General features: G+C 42.2%; 2 protein-coding genes across 4 annotated transcripts in view; one reads left to right on the top strand and one right to left on the bottom strand.

Annotated features, from left to right (window-relative positions):
* Positions 1–3,305, bottom strand: part of LOC148348291 (gamma-aminobutyric acid receptor subunit rho-3-like) — a 34,000-nt gene extending 30,695 nt beyond the window's left edge. For 2 of the 3 annotated variants that reach the window (XM_088322288.1, XM_088322289.1), the window contains exons 1-2: positions 2,994–3,305; positions 246–358 (exon numbers count right to left, since the gene is read on the bottom strand). In XM_088322288.1, the coding sequence (XP_088178414.1) occupies positions 246–358; positions 2,994–3,124 (244 nt within the window). In that variant the 5' untranslated portion in view covers positions 3,125–3,305. The other variant, XM_088322290.1, reaches the window with a different exon arrangement.
* An 8,996-nt stretch (positions 3,306–12,301) lies between these two features.
* The window catches only part of LOC148348289 (butyrophilin-like protein 2), a 31,374-nt gene continuing 19,150 nt past the window's right edge, over positions 12,302–24,525 (top strand). The window contains exons 1-2 of the mRNA XM_088322082.1: positions 12,302–12,405; positions 20,985–21,151. Of these exons, the coding sequence (XP_088178208.1) occupies positions 21,061–21,151 (91 nt within the window). The 5' untranslated portion in view covers positions 12,302–12,405; positions 20,985–21,060. The remainder of the gene's footprint in view (positions 12,406–20,984; positions 21,152–24,525) is intronic.

Here is a 24,525-nt window from a genome sequence, read left to right as displayed (position 1 = left end):
GACACACAATCCCATCACACTCACACACCTCCACGCACGATTGTGGGATGTATGTGGGTCATCAGTTGAACCATGGCCTGACAGACCTTCAAGTCGTCCATGGGTGGAACGGACCTTTCCCTCTTGCGAGATTAAAACGCAAGAAGGTCTCAAAAACAAACATTGTTCCGATTGTGAAGGTGTTTGGATTTGTAAAACCTGACTGAAAGGGTTGAGAATAAGGAAGCATTTGTGCGTGGTTTGACCTCCAAAGCCGGGTCTGATGGCAAAGTCGTGCTCTTCGATTCTCAGCAGTTGCTCGGTTTTTATGAGGAGCGTTTTGGTGCTGTCCTGCCTCTTCAGTTTGTAGTCGATGCGTCTATGCAAACGTGCAAAAAACAGACACAAAAACACACGTGAGCTCTCATTGCAGGGTCTATGTCATGAAACACAAAACAATTTTTACCTTTTGAAAGAACATTTAGCACCTTTTAAAGGGACAGTGAGTAGGATTTGACCACTAGATGTCGCTGGATTGGGTAATAAATCATTGCGTAGTAAATCATAAGGGAGAATACTGTCATGATTACTGATTCGGGCCACCTGCGGCTGCCCCGTTGGGGCCAACAGCCCTAGTCGCTGATTAGCTCCCTGACTCTTTTTGAACCCCCGTCTTCCAAGAGGAAGCTGTCAGACCGTCTGCGAACCTATGCTTTCAGCTAGGCAAGCTCTGTACTATCCGACATTCTCCTGCCCTGTTTTCTCCTGCCTGATACCTGTTGCTGACCTGTTTCTGGACCCGTTTCTGCCTTTCTCCTCCGTCCCGGCCATCGACCTGTTTTTCCGCTGCCTACGACTACCCTCGCTCAACACGGAAGGGCCACTTCCGCGTTCCTGCCATCAGCTACCCGTGTCCGACGATCATCGGATCGCGGAAGCAAGCACTGCTCTCTTTCTCAATAAAAACTGAGTAAAATGAACGCTATTGTGTCCTGTCTCCGTTTCTGGCTTGTGACAAATACAAACTACAGACAACACACCATTTTACTTTTCATATCTTTGCTCATCCTTTTTGAGGTTTTTGGGGACCTGTAGCAGCAAGACAGCAGACAAATATGTCAGCTGTTCAATCTTGCTGAAATATGGTCACTCCGTTGTTATTAAAGTCTGTACTATTCAAAGAACTGTAATAACTATCCATATTCTTATATTATTGTGCAAACTACAAGTGGTTTTAACACTACACTACACAGCATCATCTCCAAATGGAAGAGCAGCTTCAGCGACAGACTGCTGTCACAGTCTTGTTCCATGGACACACTGAGAAGATAATTTCTTCCTCATGCCATGAGGCTCTTTAACTCCACCCGCGGGAGTAAAAGCCCACATTAAACCACACCCCCACATTGCATATTACCTTATTTTTATTACAGTGAGTATTTTATGTAGCACTATTTAAATACTCTTTATCAACACGTTACATTGGGTATTTATGTATTCTATTCCTTTTACTTTATTGCTGTTTTATTTTCAACACAAGGATACTGCTGGAAGTGTGAATTTCCCTACGGGGATGAATAAAGTATCTATCTATCTATCTATCTATCTATCTATCTATCTATTTATCTATCTATCTATCTATCTATCTATCTATCTATCTATCTATCTATCTATCTATCTATCTATCTATCTATCTATCTATCTATCTATCTATCTATCTATCTATCTATCTATCTATCTATCTATCTATCTATCTATCTATCTATCTATCTATCTATCTATCTATCTATCTATCTATCTATCTATCTATCTATCTATCTATCTATCTATCTATCTATCTATCTATCTATCTATCTATCTAAAAGCGCCTCATAGCAACAAGTTCAATGGCCACAAGACCGAAGTAGCACAGGGTATAAGTATAAAAAGCTTGCTTCAAATGTCACTTGGGAAAATGTACCCTTCGTCTCTATGACAATAATGTCCAAAATATTCTGCCAGGGAAAAAAACTTCTCGAGAAGTTGTCCATCTCCAGCTTCTGATTCCACTAACATTCTCATCACCCAATATGCAACAAACACGCAAAGGACAAGAGAAAAACTTCTGTCCTTCAACATTATCAATGACAATAAATACCATTTGAATTCTAAAGTCAAGGGAATGTCTCCACTAGGATAGAAAACCAAAATGAAGATGTGTGTGACCTGGATTTTGTGACCTGGTTAGGATCATCTACAGCAGGGGTGTCAAACTCATTTTAACTCGGGGCCACACAATACAACAAACATTCTGTCGGGAGCAACAAAGGAAGAGAAAAAAAGAGACACAGAGAGGGAGAAAAGGAGTGGAAAAGAGAGACAGAGAGAGACAGAGAGGGACAGAGAGACAGAGAGACAGAGAGACACAGAGACACAGAGAGACACAGAGAGAGAGAGAGAGAGAGAGACAAAGAGACACAGAGAGTGAGGGAGAGAGAGAGACAGAGAGAGAGACACAGAGAGACGCAGAGAGACACAGAGAGACACAGAGAGACACAGAGACAGAGAGGGAGAGAGAGAGAGAGAGAGAGAGAGAGAGAGAGAGAGAGAGAGATGCAGAGAGAGACACAGAGAGAGACAGAGGGAAAGAGATACGCAGAGAGATACACAGAGAGACACAGAGAGAGACAGAGAGAGATAGAGAGAGCAAGAGAGAGAGACGCAGAGAGACACAGAGAGAGACAGAGAGAGGGAGAGAGTGCAAGAGAGAGAGAGAGAGCGAGAGAGAGAGACGCAGAGAGACACAGAGAGAGAGAGAGAGAGAGAGAGAGAGAGAGAGAGAGAGAGAGAGAGAGAGAGAGAGAGAGAGAGAGAGAGAGAGAGAGAGAGAGAGAGAGAGAGAGAGAGAGAGAGAGAGAGAGAGAGAGAGAGAGAGAAATATATTCAAGTACAGTGTCTTTGTGATCTACAGGATCGTAGGGACGTATCAAAACCATCGAGTATCCTCTAGGATGGAAAAACCGTTTGTGTCTCACCCTCCAAACTTGAACTTGCTGTTCTCCCCGAGGAAGACCTCTTTGTGCCTCCGGCGTCCAGTGTTGCGTCCTCCTGTCACCAAGGCGACCAAGCCGGCCACGGCCACGCAGGTTAGGGCCTCCACCTTCATGTCTCAAAGCATCCTGGTCCGATCCGATTGGACGCCGGCCTCACACCTGCGGCCGCATCCACACCTGGCGCATCTTCTTCTTCTTTGCTCTATTCCTGCGCCATTCTTCATCTCCTGCCAGCTTCACGTCCTGCTCTGTCTGAAGCACCCTGGATTGTTCTCTCTCTCTCTCTCTCTCTCTCTTTCTCTCTCTCTCTCTCTGATTAAAATCGATATGATTCCATTTCTCCTGGCGATGGAGGAATGCCACACTAATTCCGGGCTAATCCTCTTACGCCCGCCCGCCACAATCTTTCTACAAACACACGGCAGCACCAATCAGGAAAAAGCAAGCAGGCGACCTGTTGTGATGATGTGAGCCGCTCCTCACCTTCGTCCTCCGTGTGAACAAATGAGTGTGTTTGCGGGTAAACGTGCAGAGGCCGGCAAACAAAAGCTGGAAAATGAGGTAGCGGCTGCAATCAAACAATCAAGTCGTGCGGCTAATCCCGCCCTGCTAATCCCGCCTCATCTCACACCTCAAATTACACCTCTGGAAAGTCCTAATCCGACACAGTACGGTGACGCCTCGCTGTAACACGTTTCACTTTTCACGTCTTGCTACTTCGACTGATTTGCATGGTGCACTGCGTTGGGATTGGCAAAAGACTCTTTCCGCTGCGCTGTTATACTATACTGTTAGGTTTTAAATATTAAAATGTATCGTTTACCAAATTGTTTGAATTAGTTATCCGACCCCATGAACCAAACACAACCTACATTCACCTAACAATGCGGGCTCATTTCTTGATGGAAAAGATGACAAGAATAGCCGACATTTTCACACGGGGGCAGATTTAATTTCATTAGCCATTTAACTAAGTGAACTCCATCGAATATGACCGAATTAGTGTCGCTCGAGTCTCCGTCAAGCTTCCTCTCTCGTTCTCTCGCTTTCTTCTCTCGGCCCACGTTTTTCCGCGAGCTGGTGTGCCGGCTCCTCCCATGGGCGTGCCAGGGAACCCCCCGCGTGGGCTCCTCCATCTTGGAGAAGAGCGTCCGATGTCTGAAAAACAACACCGAGCGTTTCTACGTCATCAGAGCCTTGCTCTCAAAACATCACTCGCCGTCCCGCGTCAGAGTCCTGTTATCACCAGAACTAGACAAAACATTAACTCAGGAGGTAGAGCGCTCGTTGTGGGATCTCCGTGTTAAATGTCGAAGTGTCCTTGGGCAAGACACTGAATCCCTAATGCCCCAATAAGCAGGTCGGCGGCTTGCATGGCTGCATGGCCACTATTGGTGTGTGAGTGTGTGTGTGAATGGGTAAGTGTGAAGCACATTGTAAAGCGCTTTGTGAGGTCTTCATTGACTTGAAAAGCGCTATATAAATGCAGACCATTTACCATTTACCATTCCGCATTCGGATCAGCGTGACCTGTCATTGAACTTAAGCCTACTCAGTGATAATCTTCATTGCACTCAATACATGTAACTTGTATTCAATCGTATAAAAAATTTTATAGTCCAATGTACACGTAAGTAAAACAACTCTCCAAATTTTCGCTCCTTAAGAGCAAAAACGTTTGCAATTCAAAGTTTCTGTCATGATTAGTGATGCGCCGCACCTGAGTCTGATCCGTTGGCCCCAACAGCCACGGACGCTGATTGGCTTCTGACCTCTTTTTAAACCCCCGTCTTCCTGTCAACGATTGTCAGTTCGTATGCGAACCTTAGCTACACGCAAAGCAAGCTCTTTTTGACTCCTGACTTTTCCCCGCCCTGTTTCCCGTCTGATTCCCGGTGCTGACCTCTTTTCTGAACCCGTTTAACATTTTTTGCTCCTCCGTCCCGGCCATCGGCCTGTTTTTTCTCACTCTCGACACTGCCTTCGCTCGACACGGAGTTGCCACTTCCGCGTTTCAAGTGATCTGCTACCCATGAGCGACGATCACCGGATCGTGGGTGCAAGCCCTTTCCACCTTTGCGGAGTTTGCATGTGCTTCTCGTGTTAGCATGGGTTTCCTTCCGGCACTCCGGTTTCCTCCCACATTCCAAAAACATGCGTGTCAGGTTAATTGGCTGGTTCAAATTGTCCCTAGGAATGAATGAGCGAGTGTCTGTCTCTGTGTCCCCTGCCCAATACCCGAAGACAGCTGGGATGAACTCTAGCATCCTTGTGACCCTACTGAGGATAAGCGGTGCAGATAAATGAAAAAAAAACAGTCTGGGCTGAAAAAGGTATTTTATTGTTCTCGGCTTACCCTTAACCACCTAAATCATCGGGGGACCACTTCCTGTGGTGTGTCTCGGGCAAGTACAGCCTGGAGGCGCCCATCACTCTCTAGTCTCCCCCACATGAAATCAAGCCGTTGTTTTTCGTTGTAAAGCGCCATTCCCCGCTTCAGAGTTAAACCGGACTTTTGCATTGATTGCATACAGTAATTAAGTATTTAATTGTGTAATAATTATAAAAAGTAACGGTTGATTTTCTTTCTCTCTTTCTTTTTTCTTTCTCTCCCTCTCTCTGTCTCTGTCTCTCCTTGTCTCTTTCTTTCTCTGTTTTTTTATTTTACTCTTCCTTTTTCACCTCTTTCTCTCTTTCCTCTTTATTTCTCCTCCCCTCTCCTTTTTTCTCCCTTTCTCTTTCTGTTGTGCTCTCTCTTTCTAAAGTCTCTATTTCCCTGTCTTTCTCCCGTTTTCTCTCTTTCCTTCTCTCTTATTTACTATGTCTCCCTTGTTCTCGCTCTCTCTTTTTTTCTTTCTTTCTCTTTCTCTCTCTCTCTTTCTCTTTTTCTCTCTCTTTCTTTCTCTCTTTCTTTATTTCACTCCCCCCTTTTCCACCTCTTTCTCTCTTTCCTCTCTCTTTCTTTCTCCTCCCCTCTCCTTTTTTCTCCATTTCTCTTTCTATTGTGCTCTCTCTTTCTAAAGTGTTCTCTCTATATCGCTTTTTCTTTCTCCCCTTGTCTCGCTTTCTTTCATTCTTATTTAGTCACGTTTTCTCTCTCTCTTTATCTCTCTCTCTTTCCTTCCATCATTCTCTTTTTTCTCCCTCTCTTTGTCTTAGTCTCTCTTTCTTTATAAATCTACAAGTCTGGCCCCCGTGAAATTGTTGTTCGCCCCCTGCTAAAATAAGTTTGACACCCCTGTGCCAATGTCTTTGCCTTAGTCCCAATCGTAAAACCACTTCAATTTTAATGATCAGATTACATTATTTAAAATCAAACTGGACACAAAGGAGGGACATTTTGCCAAAATAATTATTAAAAGTAAAGGTCAATTTTCATAGATTTTGTCTATCAAAAGTATGTTTTGGAACCCAATACCCGCGATAACTATGTATAACTGAATTTAAGAACAATACAATAATTGCCAAAAAAAAAATAACTTTTTCTATTTTACAGATTTTTAGAAGGTAACCCCCAACGAAAAAAACAGGCTTAGCTGTAAATACCACATTACGTCTTTGACTAGAGAACTGTGGTCGGTTTTGCGCAATTACTCCTGTTTTACTGACACATTGTTTGGAAGAACGGCTAACTGATGTTATCAGAAACTGAAAGTATTTCTGTGTACCGTCTTTCTAAGGAAATATGTCATCTTACAATGTATAGTCGAGATCAGGGGTGTCAAACAGGCGGCCCGCGGGCCGCATCAGGCCCGCTAAGGGATCGAATCCAACCTGCGAGAAAACGCGCAAGAGAAAAATGAGCTGCAGGTTGAAATATGTCCACTCGATGTTGCCAAAGCCAGGTGCTTCTTACAAAAACGCTGTAGTTGTATTCTTTCTCTCTCTCTCTCTCTCTCTTCTTCCCCTTTTCTCTCACTCTCTGTCTCTCTCTCTTTCATTCTCTCTGTCTCTCTTTTTGTCTTTCTTTGTTTCTCTTTGTCTCTTTCTCTCTCTGTGTCTTTTTATCTTCTTTTGCTCTCTTACTTTTTTCATTTTCTATCTTTCTCTCTCTTGCTTTTCCCTTCTCTCTTCCTCCCATTCTCTCCTTCTTTTCTTCTCTTTTCCTTCCTTCTTTCTTTCTATTTCTCTTTGGATTTCTTTCTTTCTCTCTCTTTCGTTCCCCCTCTATAACTATTTATCTTTTTATCTCTTTTGTTTCTCACCTTCTCTCGCTCTCTCTCTCTCTCTCTCGCTCTCTCTTTCGCCCTTTCTTTTTCTTTGTCCCAACCTTTCTCCTTTCTCTTCCTTTCTTTCTCTTATTTCTTTCTCTCTCTTTTTTCTTTCTCTCTAATCTACCAATCGGGCCCCCGAGAGAATGTTTCTTCTATCGTGTGGTCCCCAAGTTAAAATGAGTTTGACACCCCTGGTCTAAATTTTACGGCGCTAACACAATGAAGCCTCGCTATAACGTGAACTAAAATGTAGATATGAAAAAAGTTTAAAAGGTGCGTTGATTTGTTAAACACATAGTTGTATCTGTAAAAAAAAGTTTTTCTAGTATAGAATAGAATAGAATAGAATATACCTTTATTGTCATTGTTACAAAATGGGTTAACATATTGTGACAACGAAATTGGGCATGACACTCCAGTTTTACACATTCACAGTGAGGTATGAGCCAAGAAGATAAAGGAACAGAGAAGATAAGGTTATAAAACAAGGGGGATAAGGCTATAGTTATAATTTACATGGTATTTACACAAGAAATGTCGGCATGTGGGATGTTACATACAGTGTTGTCGTGATACCGTTGGTATCGTAAGGGTTGTGCAATATTGCATTTGGTGCAAAGTCATCATAGTGCAAAAAAAATAGTCAGCATATGCATTGGTGCAAACATAGACAACATAGTGCAGAAAAAAGGAAATGGTCAGACATTGTGCAAGGTGAGCAGTAAACGTAGTGCAGTCGACATGTGCAAGAACATAGACATTAGTACCATTATATTCGTATGAGGTAGTGTTGGCACAAGTTTTCAGGTTTTTTGTGCTGTGTCTGTTTTGAGCAGTGAACAAACATAGTGCAGACAGCATGTACGTGAGTACCATTTTACATTCGTGTGAGGTAGTTTTTTGCAACAGTTTTCAGTTTTTTTGTGCGGTGTCTGTTTAGGGTGGTAATGGCTGTGGGGAAGAAACTGTCTCTGAGTCTGTTCGTTTTTGCTTTATGTGACCTGTAGCGCTTGCCGGAAGGCAGCAGGTCGAAGAAATGGTGGCCGGGGTGAGAAAAGTCCTTGATGATGTTTTCTGCTCTGCTGAGGTAGCGAGAGCAGGCAATGTCCTCCAGACTGGGCAGAGAGCAGCCGACGATTCTCTGGGCTGTTTTGATGATCCTCTGGAGCTTTTTCCTGTCTGCTGCTGTGCACCCAGCATACCACACCGTGATGCAGTATGTTAGGATGCTCTCCACTGTGGCTTTGTAGAAGGACACCTGCAGCTGCTGTTTTAGGTTTTAGTATGCCACTGTCTTTCAGATGGCGCCAAAGGACAAATTGACTGAAAGATCTCCACATTTGCCTTTAACTGCTGATACCAGACCCTAATAAGGTGACTGTGCCTACAGCAAAAGCTGAATGTTACTATGCACTTTTATAAGTTCCTGTCTGCATTTGGTCACTGATACTTTGATGTCCGTTCCTGACCAACTCGGGACTTCCAGTTCCTTTCCAGCTGTGAGTTTTGTCTGGGAGGTGCTTTTTTGTACAGCGTTTTCTCATGGCATTTCCTTTCAGTGTATCTATCCTTTGAGATGCATGTAAAGCAAATTACTAGAACTGCCTTCTTCCATCTTCGCAACATTGCTAAAATCTGTTCAATACTGTCTCAGTCTGATGCGGAAACAATAATTCATGCATTTGTTACCTCCCGTCTCGATTACTGCAATGCACTACTCTCCGGTCTCCCGAAGTCCAGAATCAAGTCTCTTCAGCTAGTACAAAATGCCGCAGCGAGGCTCTTAACCAGGACAAAAAAGTACGATCACATAACACCGATTTTGGCTAACCTGCATTGGCTCCCAGTTAGCCAAAGATGTGACTTCAAAGTTCTCTTAGTATTGTACAAAATCATACATGGACTTGCTCCCTCTTATCTTTCAGATCTGATCTGCCACTATGTCCCGGTCCGAAGCCTACGATCTGAGAGTGCTGGTCTTCTGATGATCCCGAGAGCAAAAAAGTCTTCTGCTGGTTCGAGAGCGTTCTCCATCCGGGCACCGGTGCTGTGGAATGCTCTTCCCCCTGAGATTCGATCTGCAACCTCAGTGGAAATGTTTAAATCTAAACTTAAAACTCACTTCTACTCCATTGCATATGAATAACCTACTCCTCTTGTCGGTTGAAAATAGTTTGTGTAATATAGTGTAACAATCTGTGAAGCCCTTTGAGACTCTTCGTGATTTAGGGCTATACAAATAAAAATGACTTGACTTGACTTGACTATAATAGAGTATTTAAATGCATGAATTTTTTTTATTTTTTTTTAAAAAGGTTTTTAATGTGACAAATTCGGCCTATCTCGGTTTCTTCGTGGAACCTACTCCCTGCCATGGATTATGATTCATTCTTCATAAAATCTTTTTAAAATCGGGGGCGGGGGGGGTGGGGGTTGTAGGGGGGGCTGTCAAGTTGGACACAACAGATACAGTTTCTGAACGGCTCAATGAGCACACTAAAGTCGCAGTTACATGTTTACGCTTCTGTGCCAGTGGGAAAAAAAAGTTTAGCTCCTCAGTTTGGAGCTACTTTTCCGCACGTTGTTTCTCTGTGCCAAGTCTCCATTTGCTGGAGCTGAACCCACTGCCATTTGCTATCATGTACATGTCAACCTGATGTAAGTTCTTGGAACTTTCTAGGGGGCACTAGAGTATGGATTTTTCTTTTTTAATAGTGGCTTTGAATCAAATTACAACATCTTAGAATGTCAGAGTGTGGCTGTCAGGTTTGGTTTTCTCTCTCTCTCCACCTGTCCTGCTCACTTGGCCAGGGGTCTCAAACCCAATTGAGTTGGGAGCTGCTAAGGCCAGGAGCTGGGTGAGGTTGAGCCGAATGGGCTTTTCCACAAAAACAGCGCTGATAAAAACATTTCACTGTTCTTAAATGGACAGTGTTTTACATTTGTCCACTGGATGTCGCTGTAATCGGTAGTGCCACTAATAATGAAGACTACAAACTAAGGAGAATGAATGGGATTTTACCCAGTCTTCCTGAAAGAAAGAAAAAAGAAGGGAAGAATATTTTTTTTTAAAAGGAATTATATAAACAGGGAGGAATAAAAGGGGGAAATAGGTTAAAAAAAAGGAAAACGGGGATAAAAAGAAAAGTAGGGGAAAAGAAAGAAAAAAATGGAAAGAAAGAAAGGAATTAAAGAAAAAAATGACAAAAATGAACAAAAACAGTCAATTTTCTCTATTTTTTCTTTTCATTTTTTCATTTTTTTTCATTTCTCTTTTCCGTTTTGCCTTGAGTTTTACTCTTTGTCTTATCTGTTTCTTTTTCATTTTCCCTTTGTATTTTTTCATTTTATTTGTTTGTCTTCTTTTCAAAAGTAAAAGGTGCATTTCAGTCACTTTGAGTTTTCGTATTTTGTCTTCTTCCGTTATACTTTTAGCACTTGTTTTCGGTGGCACGACAGAATACAGTGACATCTAGTGGGAAAATATTACACTCTGTCCCTTTAACTTTCCTATCAAGGCAGGGGCCTCAAACTATCATTCTGGAGGCTGCGAGTTTGAGACCCCTGATTTAGGTATTCCTGTTTTTAGGCCCTGTGCTAGTTTGTTGCCTTTTGTACCACGTTCCAAGCCTTGTTGTCATAGTTTTGTTTATTTCCAAGGTACCGAACCTGTGCCTTCTTTCTCGACCACGACTGCTGCCTCTGTTGATTAAGATACTTTTGCCCCGATTCCTCGTGTGCCAAACCCTGCTTGAAATACAAACCACTGTACTATATGTATTTCTGCACTGTGCTTCCATGCCACCCCGAAAGGGTCTCTGACATCAAAGAGTTGAAAGAGCAAAAAGAACAAAAAATGACAACAGGGCGATGATGTCATCACTCGACATTGTAAAATGTATGCTAGATTTTAGCCTAAAAGTACAGCGTGTAAGATTTGGACACTAGATGTCGCTGTATTGTGTTGTGCAACCAGAAATAAGTGCTGCAAAACACAAGGAAGAATACAAACTACGAAAACCAAACCGCAACATTTTGCCTCTCACAAAGAAAGATAAAAAAGACAAAGAAAAAGAAAGAAGCATAAAAAGGCAAAACTGAAAGAAAAACAAAAACAAATCATGAAATCATAAGAAAAAAGGAGGGGAAACAAAGAAAGGGGAAAGAGGTCTGGATAAAGTGATAAAAAGGAAGTAAAAAGAATAAGAATCACAGAAGTAAACAATAAAGAAAGAAATGAATTAAAAAAAGGAAGGACAGAAGGAAAGAAGGAAGGGAATAGGTAATAACAAAAAAATAGAGGAATGTAAAAAATAACCAAAAGAAAACAAGAAGAAAAATGAGAAAGGAAAAAAACACACACAGAAATACAAAGAAAAAAGCAAGAAAAAATGAATTAAAGAAAGGAAGAAGTGAAATGAAAGAATGAAGGAAAGAAAAAACTAAGAACAAGAGAAATAGTGAAAAAGAGAAAACTACAGAGAGAAAAAGTTTTTAGAAAAGAAAAGAAAAAAAGAAAAATGAGAAAAAAGATCCAGACATAAAGAAGATAAAAAGAAAAAAGCAAGTAAAGGAAAGACAGCAGGAAAAAAGCAAGAAAACCTCACATTATATGAAACAAATTACACAATTCTTGGGGAAAATGCACTTTTATAAGATCATGTATTTGTGTTTATTTTTCAAACCCATATTGTTACTTCTTTTGATGATTTCTTTCCCTCTAGGAGGCGCTAAATAATACACAATGTCCCTTTAAAACCTCAAAACAAAAAGCATCAAGTGACATCACACCCTAAGCTTGCCGGAAAAACAATTACAAAACACAAATAAAACAACTTTCTAGTTGCACCCAGAAGTCATTGCAGAGCTTTTTGGGTGCGGCTTAATGACGCGAGAAGATGAGTGTGTCCGATCAAACACTTCAATTGCAATTGAATACAATGTGTGAGAGCAAAACAAGGTCGGGAGCTCTTTGAATAGAAAAAGCCATGACATTATAGCAAACACTTGCTAACTCCACCCACGCGGTCGAGAGGGACCCACGGGACGAGCGTGTGTGAGCGTGAGTGCGCGAGAGAGCGAGTGGGAGACACACGCGCCGGTTCAAGCCTCTCTCTCGTAAAAAGAACCTGTTGATCCAGTGACTTACGCGGCAGCGGGGTTCGCTCTTCCTCTTCAGCGTAAGTGCACCTCCGTTTCTTTCTCCGCCGCTCTCTCGTCTATGTTGATCTCTCACAAACCATGCGAGATACTCTTCTCTTTTTTCAAGGATTGTGGGACTTCTGGCTACTCTCCCACTTTAACAAACTTCTTAACTTGTTGGGATGTTTGATTTCTCAGTCTGATGACATCTCACTGATGAGTGATACCATCGGGACAGAATCTCACATCAAATCTTGCTCTCACACTAATTTACTTCACTTGAGAATGATTGATGCGTGAGAGGGCAGTAAGACATCTGTCTTTTCACAGACGTGGGTTTTGTATGATGGCGGTTTGACTCTTCCCCCTGGTGTATTACTCCTCTCACACTTATAAAGTTGTATTAGACCAGGGGTCACTAATTTCGGCCCCCAGGATGCTAGTTTAAGGCCCTTGCCTTAATCTGAAAGTTGAAGGGACAGTGAGTATCATTTTACACGAATGCTAAAAGCGCGAGAGAAGAAGACTAAATTTGGAGACATAAAGTGACCGAAAAGGAGAGAAATAAGAAAATAAAAAAGAAAAGAAAACAAATTGAAAGGAAAAGATAAAAATGACTCAAAAGGTAAAATGAAAAAGGAAAAGAGGAAAAGGAAAAGAAAATGTGATAAGAAAAAGAGTAAAACTCAAGAAAACGAAAAGAAAAATGAAACAAATTAAGGGGCGGCAGTAGCTCAGGAGGTAGAGCAATCGTTTTAGGATTAAGGGATCCCAGTTCGAATCCCGGCTTGTCCGTGTTACATGTCGAAGTGTCCTTGGGTAAGACATTGAACCCCCAATTACCCCCAATAAGCAGGTTAGCGCCTTACATGGCTGCAAGGCCGCTATTGGGAAATGTGAAGCACAATGTAAAGCACTTTGGGAAGTCTTTGACTTGAAAAGCGCTATATAAATGCAGATCATTTCATCATTTCAGGATAGAAAACTAAATGAGGAAAAGAAAATTGGACTAAAAAGGAAGGAGAAAAAAAAAAAAAAAAAATAAAAATATATATATATATATATATATATATATATATATATATATATAAATATATGTGCGTATACAACAAATAGTGAAACCCAAAAAAAGGAGTGAAAAATAAAAAAGTAAAAAGTAAAAAGGGAAAGGGAAAAAAAAAAGATAAAATGTGAAATTTAAGAAAAAACGAAAAGAAAAATGACAAAATTCAAAAAGACAAAAAGAAATAGGAGGGTTTTTTTTGTTTTTGTTTTTTTCTTTTTATTTCCATTCCTTTTTTATTTTTCCTTTTTTTCCCTCCATTTTCTTTTTTTGCTTTCATTCCCCCTACTTTTGTTTTATTCCCATTTTCCTTTTTGTATATTTTTCTTGTTTTTCGTTCCCTATTTTTTTATTCCTTTAAAACAAAATGTTTCCCTTCTTTTTGACTTTTTTTCTAGAAAGGCTGAGGGGAAAATGTGAAGAAAAAGGATGCTTTGTGCTCACTTTCAGTCTCCGTAGTTTGTAGTTTTCCTTGGACTAAATTTTGGTTGCACTGCACATGACAGTGACATCTAGTGGACAAATATGGAACACTGTCCTTTTAAGAACAGCTGAATGTTTTTGTGGAAAAGCCCATTTGGCTTTAGCGACCCCCAACTCAGACCCCTGTATTAAACAATGGATTGTTTTGATGCCCGACTTCTCTTGGAAACCTCTGACAAATCTCAGACATACTGCTTATTTTCTTTTTCAAACGATGGTGCGATGTCTTGCTAATCTCACACCTTTACAAACATTTGAGCCTATTGAGATGGTTGATTTCTCATATAACTACAGCTCACTGATAATTGGGTCCAAATCCTACCTCTCACACAAATTATTTTTCACTCGTGTAAGTCTTTGATGAGATGTGTGAGAGGGAAGTTATTCATCAGTTTCCTTTCACATATGTCACTTAAGAATGACAGCAGTCTGACTCCTCTCGAGAGTCTCACTTCTCTCACACATATTTGACGTTGGCCTTGTTTGATGCCTGACTTATCTCAGGACGTTTTCATTAATCTCAGACATAGTGTTCTCTCTTTTTTTGTAGATGGTGGGACGTCTTGCTCCTCTCACACCTTTACAAACATTTGAGCCTATTGATATGGTTGATTTCTCATATAACTACAGCTCACTGATAATTGGGTCCAAATCCTACCTCTCACACAAATTATTTTTCACTCGTGTAAGTCTTTGATGAGATGTGTGAGAGGGAAGTTATTCATCAGTTTCCTTTCACATATGTCACTTAAGAATGACAGCAGTCTGACTCCTCTCTTGAGAGTCTCACTTCTCTCACACATATTTGACGTTGGCCTTGTTTGATGCCTGACTTATCTGAGGACGTTTTCATAAATCTTAGACATAGTGTTCTCTCTTTTTTTGTAGATGGTGGGACGTCTTGCTCCTCTCACACCTTTACAAACATTTGAGCCTACGGAGATGGTTAATTTCTCGTGTAACAACAGCTCACTGCTAATTGATCCCATTTGGGCCCAAATCCTACCTCTCACACAAATTAATTTTCACTTGTATGAGTCTTTGATGAGATGTGTGAGAGGGAAGTTATTCATCTGTTTCCTTTCACATACAGTATGTCACACTTAAGGATGACATCAGTCTGACTTCTCTCTTGAGAGACTCACTTCTCTCACACATATTTGACCTCGGCCTTGTTTGATGCCTGACTTACTTCGAGAAATTTTCATAAATCTCAGAAATACTGTTCTCTCTTTTTTTGTAGATGGTGGGACGTCTTGCTTCTCTCACATTTTTTACAAACATCTAAGCTCATTGATATGTTTGACTTACTCATCACTTCTACGTGATCCCAACCTGCAACGAATCTCACATGAAATCTTGCTCTCACACAAAATTTCCTTCACTTGTGTGAGTCTTTCATGTGTGGGTGGGCAGTTACTCATCTGTCTCCTTTCACGGATGTCACTTTGAGGATGAAGGCGGTCTGACTCCTTTCTGGGGAGTCTCACTCCTCTCACACATATAAAATTGAAGTATTTGCCATTTTCTTGTTTTGATGCCTGACTTCTTTCTGCCACTATTGGTCTCTCAGGTGTGTTGCGTTGCCTTTTCTGAAGATCTCATAGATGTCGAAACTGGCTAATGATTACACAAGAGGCCTCAGAATCTCGCAGAGCGTGACTGATTCCACTCTCATACATTCTGATGTCATGAGAGGCACGCCTCTTTCATTGAAATCTCAACCCACAACAACGGACATTCTTTGCTGCTGTATATTTTTAAGAAGGAAAACTTTCAGGAATAAAAAGTGAGCACAGTTGTTTGTAAATCCTGCGAGAGGAGGCCACAATTCGTTTGGAAATGTGAGCAAGTGAAAGCGACAAAGGCCACTGATAAAGTGGATAAGAATAAAGCGGTTATTAATACCGTGTGCCGACTTGGCACTTTTTCAGCAGCTCCCGGGTTGCAGTCAGCTTATTTTGGCCGCGTCCTTTGGGACTTTTTGCTTTTTTGGTTGTGCTGCGCTTGTATGCGGATGCGCTCGTATGCTCATGCGCTAGTATGCTCATGCGCTATTATGCGCATGCGCAAGTCTGCTCGTACGCTTGTAGGCTCATGCGCTCGTTTGCTCATGCGCTCATCTGCTCATGCGCTCATATGCTCATGCGCTCATATGCTCATGCGCTCGTATGTTCATGCGCTTGTATGCTAATGAGCTTGTATGCTCATGCGCTCATATGCTCATGCACTCGTGTGCGCATCCGCTAGAATGCTCATGTACAATTCTGCTCATGCGCTAGTAAGCTCATGCGCTCATTAGCTCATGCGCTTGTATGCTCATGCGCTTGTATGCTCATGCGCTTGTATGCTCATGTGCTGGTCTGCTCATGCGCTCCTATGCTCATTGCCTAGTTTACTCATGCGCTTGTATGCTCATGTGCTTGTATGCTCATGCACTTGTATGCTCATTGCCTAGTTTACTCATGCGCTTGTATGCTCATGTGCTTGTATGCTCATGAGCTCGTATGCTCATGCGCTCGTCTGCTCATGCGCTCACATGCTCTTGGGCTAGTCTGCTCATGCGCTTGTATGCTCATGTGCTTGTATGCTCATGCATTCGCATGTTTATGCACTTGTATACTCATGTACTTGTATGCTCATGCGCTCATGTTGTTCATGCGCTCGTATGTTCATGCGTTCGTATGCTCGTGTGCTTGTGTTTTTATGAACTCATATGCTCTTGTACTGGTATGCTCTTGCACTAGTATACTCATGCGCTCGTATGTTCTTGCACTTGTTTTCCTATGTGCTAGTGTTGCTCATGCGCTCATTTGCACTTGCGCTCGTATGCTCATGCACTCGTGCGCGTGCAGTTTTGGTGCAAAAGCGCGACGGACTCTCGCCGTCTACTGCTTTGGGCAATGGATCGGCGGCATTTATCCAGATAAGAAACCCAAACAAAGAAACTTTTTTCTGAGAGAATTTGGAGGTGATGAAATGATGCTAGAGGTGAAATCTTCCAGGACGGAAATTCACAAGTGTTCTTTCATGATGATGGCATTTTTTCTGTATTTTGTGTGGTTTGGATTTGAGTTATTAGGCATTATGTTTCTATCGTTTTGGGTTTGGGGTTAAAAAAAAAAGCACGATGACTGTGGAGAAAGTCTAAACTTGGACTGGAAACCAAATTCTGTGTGCTCGTATGGTTGAACTTCTTAGTCACATTTTCTGGATTTATACAACAAATTTGGGGCCTAGTAGTCCCTCTGAGGATATTGTGTTGGTCCTTATTGATTATGGGAGTGAAATGTGGTTTTCAAGTTTAGGTTGGACTTAGACTTTGAATTAGGCACTACACTTTTGATGGCTAAAGTTGGGAAAGTCTTAATTAGGATAGAAAAAGAAAATTGTGTGCGTGTACTCATATTTGTGAGATTCCTCGGCTCTTTTTCTGGATTTTTACGACAAATGTAATTCCGAGTAGTTCCTATTAGGATATTTTGGTCGTCCAAATATGTTTGGAACCCGTTTTGACATGGTTGAAATGTGATTTTAGAGTCTGGGCTTGACTTGGACTTTGGGTTAAGAACTCAGTTTTGATGGTAAGTAAAGCCTTAACTAGGGTAGAAAAAACTGATTTTCTGTGTTAACTAATATTTATGACCGTACTTGGACCATTTTCAGGATGTTTACAATAAATGCGGTGGCTAGCAGTCCCTGTGGGGATATTTTAGTGGTCCTGGGGTGGCTAGGACCTTTTTAAAATGTGGTTTAAGGCACTAGGTCGAACATTGACTTAGGGTTAGGCACTCTGTTTTGATTGAAAGGGTCAGGAGGACAGGGTAGAAAACGCACGATAAGAAAGGAATGTCTCAACTTGGACTGAAAAACAAATCGTGTGTGTTAGTACAGTACCGTATTTTCCGCACTATATGGCGCACCATGTTATAAGGCGCACCTTCAATGAATGATATATTTTAAAACTTATGCCATACATAAGACGCACCCAATTATAAGGCGCTATAAGTGCATGCTGGTTTAAGATCAGGTAATTGTGCAATTTTGTAATTGTAATCCTGTGCAGTCCTTCGAGACATTTTTGGGATTAAGGGCTATTTACGGTAAATAAATGTGACGACTTGACTACAGTAGAGAATGTAGTTACTTTATGCAACCTCTAGATGTTGCCACGCTCAAGGGAATGTCAACAAAATATTCAAAAAGGTCAAACTTTATTAACAAACAAGCTTTCCACAACTCCATTCACTCCCAAAATAAATAAACAGCCGTTTTATTATTTTCTCTGAGGTAAAGCATTTTCGTGACACATCTTTGAACAACATCGACATATCATTTTATTTTTTGTCCATTTAGTCAACACGCAAAGAAAAAAACGTCTGATACTGTTATTTTAAATGAAACGTTAGTGCAATCGCAATAAAGTGACACTCGTAATGTGCAAAAACAACGAGTGCAAAGCAATAACATAATAACTGTAAAATGTAAAACGTAAACACACAAAAGAAAAACAAAGATCACTCTATAAGCTCCTCATCGACGAATCCCTCGAATTCTTCTTCTGCTGTGTTCGAATTGACCATATCTCAGTGAATGGGCCATCCAACACGTCCGGTGTTTTTGTGCCAGCGCTGTTGCCTTCATACGTATAGTTATCGTACTGACACTTCTGCTTGCCGCTCTTTGTTGAACAACCCACTGTTCAAGTGTCTCCTCTAACTCTGGCCATCTTGCTTTATTGCCACGGAAACTTTGTTGAGTTTTCCTTACTTGGCGGAGCTTATCTTCATCCTTTCTCCACTTCCGTACCATCGATTCATTTAAGTTTAACTCTCTCGCTGCCGCTCTATTGCCGTGTTGTGCTGCGTGACTGATCGCTTTGAGTTTAAACTCGGCGTTGTACGCGTGTCTCTTAACAGGAGCCATTTTCTTATACAAATGCACGTATGAAAGAGAATCTCTCTCTCTCTCTCTCTCTCTCTCTCTCTCTCTCTCTCTCTCTCTCTCTCTCTCTCTCTCTCTCTCTCTCTCTCTCTCTCTCTCTCTCTCTCTCTCTCTCTCTCTCTCTAACGTGACATTCTGAATAATTCTGCGTTTGTTTAAGGTAAATTGTGCTTTACATCTTCACCAGTCATAACCCTGGATTCAGACAAATACTGTATTTGTTGAATATGAATTAAGCAGTTTAATGGGGTAGCCATTTTGCCACTTAGTAAACAAATACAACACGAGCCCTGAGGCGTGTTCAGGAGAGTGATCAGACATGTAGTCTCTTGATAATCGCTTGCCGCGCACTGCTGAACGTTTTGTAATCGCTCACTGTGATTGCCTTACTGATCCAAAATGGCCGACGACAGTACAATGGATTTCGTTCTACAGCTTGCTTTGAGCGAGTTGGCTGAAATGAGCGACAGTTCGCATATTGACACAGTTAAGGTTATCCTAAACGCAGTGGAAGGGTCATACCTGTCTTGCATTGTTCACAAACATTACCAGGCAATGTAAGACGATATATTACATCGCCAACAGCACTCGTCAGGGTGAGATCCTCCATCTTCTGCACTGTGGACGCCATGTTGGAAATCAAAGTAAGCGGTCTTTCTCCCGTGATTACTCGGGCACGCGAGCGCTCAATAATCACTGGCCGTTCAGAAGCTAGCGATAGCTCGCGATAGCAATCACTCACTCTCATGAACACGCCTCCGGCAACTACCAATCGTTTAATATTTCCCAGTATGCACAGCGCGAAAAATGGAGTCGGCGGCTGTTTCTCGTAGTTGCGAGACCTTGCGAATTTAATATTGAGCCATATATAAGGCGCACTGTGTTATAAGGCGCATGGTCAGCTTTTGAAAAAAAATAAGACTTTTAGGTGCGCCTTATAGTGCGGAAAATACGGTACTTTTATCAGTAACCTTTTTAGACCAATTTCCTGGAATTTTAGTATAATACACCTGTCAACCTATATCTTTTCTATGTATGATATGTTTTTGATTGTTTACCCTGAGTAAAATCTTTTTTTTTTTTTTTTACACCAATCTCGTCTTGATTATTAGGCTCTAATGCAGGTAATGTCTGTCACGGGTAGGAGATGACAACATCACCATAGATTGCTAATATTGTTGCAGTATTGTAAATAGTCTGTTTTTTTTTGTGAGTAAATAGGTGACAGATTGAGAAATGAAATTGTGAGAGACAGAACTGGAGTAGTAGTGGAACTGAGCAAGCGTGTGGATAAGAGAGTACTCGGTTGGTTTGGACACATGGAGAGGATGGATGAGGAGCGAATGTTGAAGAGGACCTACAGAGCAGAAGTCAATGGAAGGAGACCGAGAGGAAGGCCGCGATTGACATGGATGAATGGTGTTATGAGTGCACTGCACGAAAGAGGTCTAAGTATAATGGAAGCTCGAGCTTTTGTTGGTGAGAGGAATGAGTGGAGAGGTGTTGTAAAACGATAGTGGGAGGTTTACATGCGTTCTAAGGGATGAGCAGGGCACCCGTATGATGCGGCAGGGGTAAACCAGTGAAAGCTGTCGGGCCCTGCTGTTGAACAGAAGAGTGTGTTGTGTCACCCTGAGCCTTAGCCGCTTTCTTGTGTCCCGTTTCATCTGGAGGGACGAAAGCATGACCAACTTGGGTGCCAAAGTGCTTAACTTGTTTGGGTGTTTGGGCATTTAGGTTGGCCATGGTCCCCAAAAATTTTGTGCGTGTTTTTTGCTACTTTTTACCTCTTTTATTTTCTTTGTTTTTGTATGCGTTTGTCTTGCTGTCGGTCACCCTTCTCGAGGGATATGACCAGGGTAGATAGATAGATAGAAATAGGTGACACATTGTGTTTTTAAGGTTTATTATCGCTTAATCAGGGAAATTGTAAACATTAACAAGGGGAGTAACTTGCTGAGGTTGACAGGTATGCTATCATTGTGATTTTGTGATTAAGGATTATACAAATAAATGTGACTTGACCTAACCATTGTTGGGCCCGATTATTATATTCCGGTGGTACAGATGTAGACCTTTTTGGATGTGCTTAACAATGACAGAAAAACAAAAGTATGTTTGTTACAGATCCAAAGAAAGCAGATCTCCACGGTGGCGGATATAATGGACTGAAGGCCATCGTGTCCTTTCACAGGCAAGAAGCATGTCGGCTTTGATTTGCATTCTGGCCTGCTTCCTCCTCCGGATCAGCGCCGCCGTTGCTAGCGTTAGCGCCGCGAAGGACAAGACACCAGGTGAGACACAAAGACGTCTCTGTCCTGCAACAACCCCGAGGGGGGCGTTTTCGTCTTCAGACTGTCTTTGAAAGCCTGAGTGACCCAATTGGATCACATTTCTGTGGGTAAACTCAGCCTGACTTCAACAAGTTTGGCCAGCGCCCGACATCATTTACATGTCTTTATTGGGACAGCTTTGTTTTGAATGGGAAAAGAGACACATTTAGCTGTTTGCAGAAGCTCAATTCCACCCGAAAGCTTTCCAGTTCAATCACCTGAAAGGACTTTCTGACAATCTCAAGTAGGAGTCGTGCCGTTGCCACCTGCGGACAAAGTTTTAGCTTGCCAAGTTGGCAACATGAAGGGAAGGGCACTCAAATTCAATCGAACTCAAAACAAATGAGACAAAAGATGCGCTAGCTAACTTCCTCCAAACCGTGCAAGCGTTAACAGTTCTTTTGTCTGACTCCATGTTTGCTCGTCTTATTCAAACATGTGTCCGAATCCATCCTTTGCTGATAAAATCACAACAAAGCAGATTGCAATCAGTGCCACCTTTGAAAAGAGTTACCACCCTGCACCGGACATTATTTGGACGTTGTATTTTGGATTAAATCAGGTCAGGACATGACTTGGCAATCTTTTGGAAGATGAGAGCTACTGACATAAGTGCAATGGGATAGTTATTTCATAAGGATTTAAAAAATAACAACTTATCATGTTATCACCATGTAAGTAATATGTTATTCCCTAGTTGATATGATTAGAAGTAGGCTTAAATAAGCTCAGTCAGCCACCAAAACTGCTGCCTTGTATATGGCCACTGACTGATTTACATATACAGTAAGACCTCGGTTATCGCGGTTAATGGGCACCAAAACCACCCGCGATAAGTGAAAATCCGCGAAGTAGCGGCGCACCTTAAATGTTTTTATTTTTTTTTCAAATTATTATTTTTTAGACCCGGTTAATGGGGACCAAAACCACACGCTAAAAGTGAAAATCTGCGAAGTAGCGACGCCCCTTCAAGAAAAAAAAAAAAATCTTATCTCATCTCATTATCTGCACTGCTTGTGGGCAGGGGACACCCTGAACTGGTTGCCAGCCACTCGCAGCTAGCTGCGTTCTTCATCGACGCATGAGCCGAGTGGTCCACAGCTGGGCGATTTTACGTCCACCCGGGACAATCGGAGACAAATTCACGACAGGGTTTTTACTTGCGCCGCACCGCGGGTGCCGTTCGGTTGCTCCCGCGAGCGAGCCCCTAACCTGCGGCGCGGGTACTTTCGGGCGCGATACGCAGGACACCGACACAGTTACGGGGGTCCCGCGCACGTCCGCCGCCTTTCGCCCGCCTGTCTCATGCCGCGCTACTGGGGTCGTCGGATGAGCTGGCTCCCCCCAGTTACGGGGGTAGCCCGATCACGCCCGCCGCCTTTTCTCGCGTCGCGCCGTGTGACGCCATGTCCGCCGAACTCGCTCCGTCGCGCGGCCTAGGTGTGACCTCCGCCGACTCCCCCCAACCACCGCCAACCCCCCCCAACCACCGCCAACCCCCCCAAATTTTTTTTTTTAACCATTACAGACCGCGAAGCTCTAAAGCCGCGAACGTCGAACCGCGAAGTAGTAGTAGACACTTCTCATTAAATGTACGTACATTTTGCACGGTCCAAAGCAAACATCTCCGTCCGAAGTTTCTATATGTTTTGTGGTTATGCATCTGCCCTGAAAGGCCCGACTGAAACCACAACACCGTTTTGAAAGTTTCGTTTTTGTCATCACTGTCAGAACCAGAACAGGAGGAGGATCCAGGTGCATAACGTTTTCACACAAGCTTTATTTTACGGGAATGGGGAAGTCATGCGTGTGAACATAAACGCCAGTTATTCGGCGATCGCTGGGCGGAAGAAGTAAGACAGAAGTCCCACGTGGGAAAACAGGAAGCCAGAGGCCGACGAGATCAATACCAGAAACAAGAGCAGATACCCGACAGATGGGGTCGATACGGGAGAGGATGGGAAAGACAGGATCGATACCAGATACACAAGGCCATTTAAAGATTAAAAAACAAATAAAACCATCTTAAAATGAACCCTGAAATGCACAGGCAACCAGTGAAGGGAAGCCAGAGCCAGTATACAGACGCTGACCAACTAACAAACGGAAGATGGTTCGTAACTTGAATTTGTTCGTAAGCTGGTTCAGTGATATATTTTGTATGTTTTAAGTTTATACAAGTATATTTAAGGCTTGTATAAGTAAACTTAATTGTCTTGTCCTAAAAAAATAAACATTTCATAAAATAACATGCTCTATAAAGATAAATAAATTTAAGTTTAACCTACTTATGGAAGATGAGCTTCAAGAGTTAGGCGACTTCCTCCACGGTGGTACAAAGTGACAGAAAAAAAGCGATCCCACCATTTTCTCAACCGCATTAGGCTTTCTTATTCCACTTTCGTTTCCAAAGAAACGGCTCGCCTCTTCTTTACACTTTACACCAACCACATTGAACAGATGCTTGAGATATTAAACAATAAAAATGTTTAATGTCAGCGTGCTGGACAGACGGTATGGAAAGTTTACACACGAACTAGGAAGAGGAAGCGTATTTCTTCTTTGGGGTGGATGCTGGGTGAGCTCTCACAGCGCCACACGCCGGTAGTGGCGGAAAGAAGCACTACAGTTCTGTCCTGTACTCGGAAAAAGTTGCACAATACAAAATATGACTTACAGCGATATCCGGATATTTTTTGACATGTTCGTGTTTTTCGTAACTTGAATGTTCGTAAGTAGGGGATCATCTGTAATGTGCTCCTCCTTACTTGTGCAAGGTAAAAGTCGTGCAGCGGCATTTTGGACAGGACATGACTTAGTCCGCAGGGTGAGACAGAAGACTAGCTAATTCCATGTTACAATGCACTGCAGCCAGGATTTGAGGAAGGCATGAATCACAATCTCAAAATGGCAATTCTCCAGTAAATATCTGGAAAATAGGCTTTCATTTGGCCATTCAGTGTTGACCCAAAAACAGTTTTTATTGAAGATCTTAACAAGGTCCTTTTGTCACATTTCAACCAAACGAAGGTGTCTTCTTTTCAAGCATGAGTGGAAATCGTCCCCTGCAGCTCTGCTGACTTTAACGGATTGTCGGGAATTTGACGTCATCCGTTCGAACGGTAAGCTAGCGAGTTGGAACGTAAGCGACAATTAGGCGACGTTGGCTTGTGGTGACAAGCGGGACGCTAAAAATGTGCGCTTAAAAATGTGCCCCTGGTGCTTTCCTGACCGTTTTGGTCGACCTCGGCTTATTGCAGGTCGCCTTTTCACGCGATAGGGACGCAACGGGATTGCTTTACTTCTCTTTTTATATCGAAGGAATTTGTCTGCTT

Source organism: Urocampus carinirostris, chromosome 18 (genome assembly GCF_059441175.1).
Source record: "Urocampus carinirostris isolate Australia breed hairy pipefish chromosome 18, RoL_Ucar_1.0, whole genome shotgun sequence".
Taxonomy (NCBI): Eukaryota; Metazoa; Chordata; class Actinopteri; order Syngnathiformes; family Syngnathidae; genus Urocampus; species Urocampus carinirostris.
The sequence above is the reverse complement of the archived record's forward strand: the minus strand, read 5'-3'. Positions and strand labels throughout refer to the sequence as shown.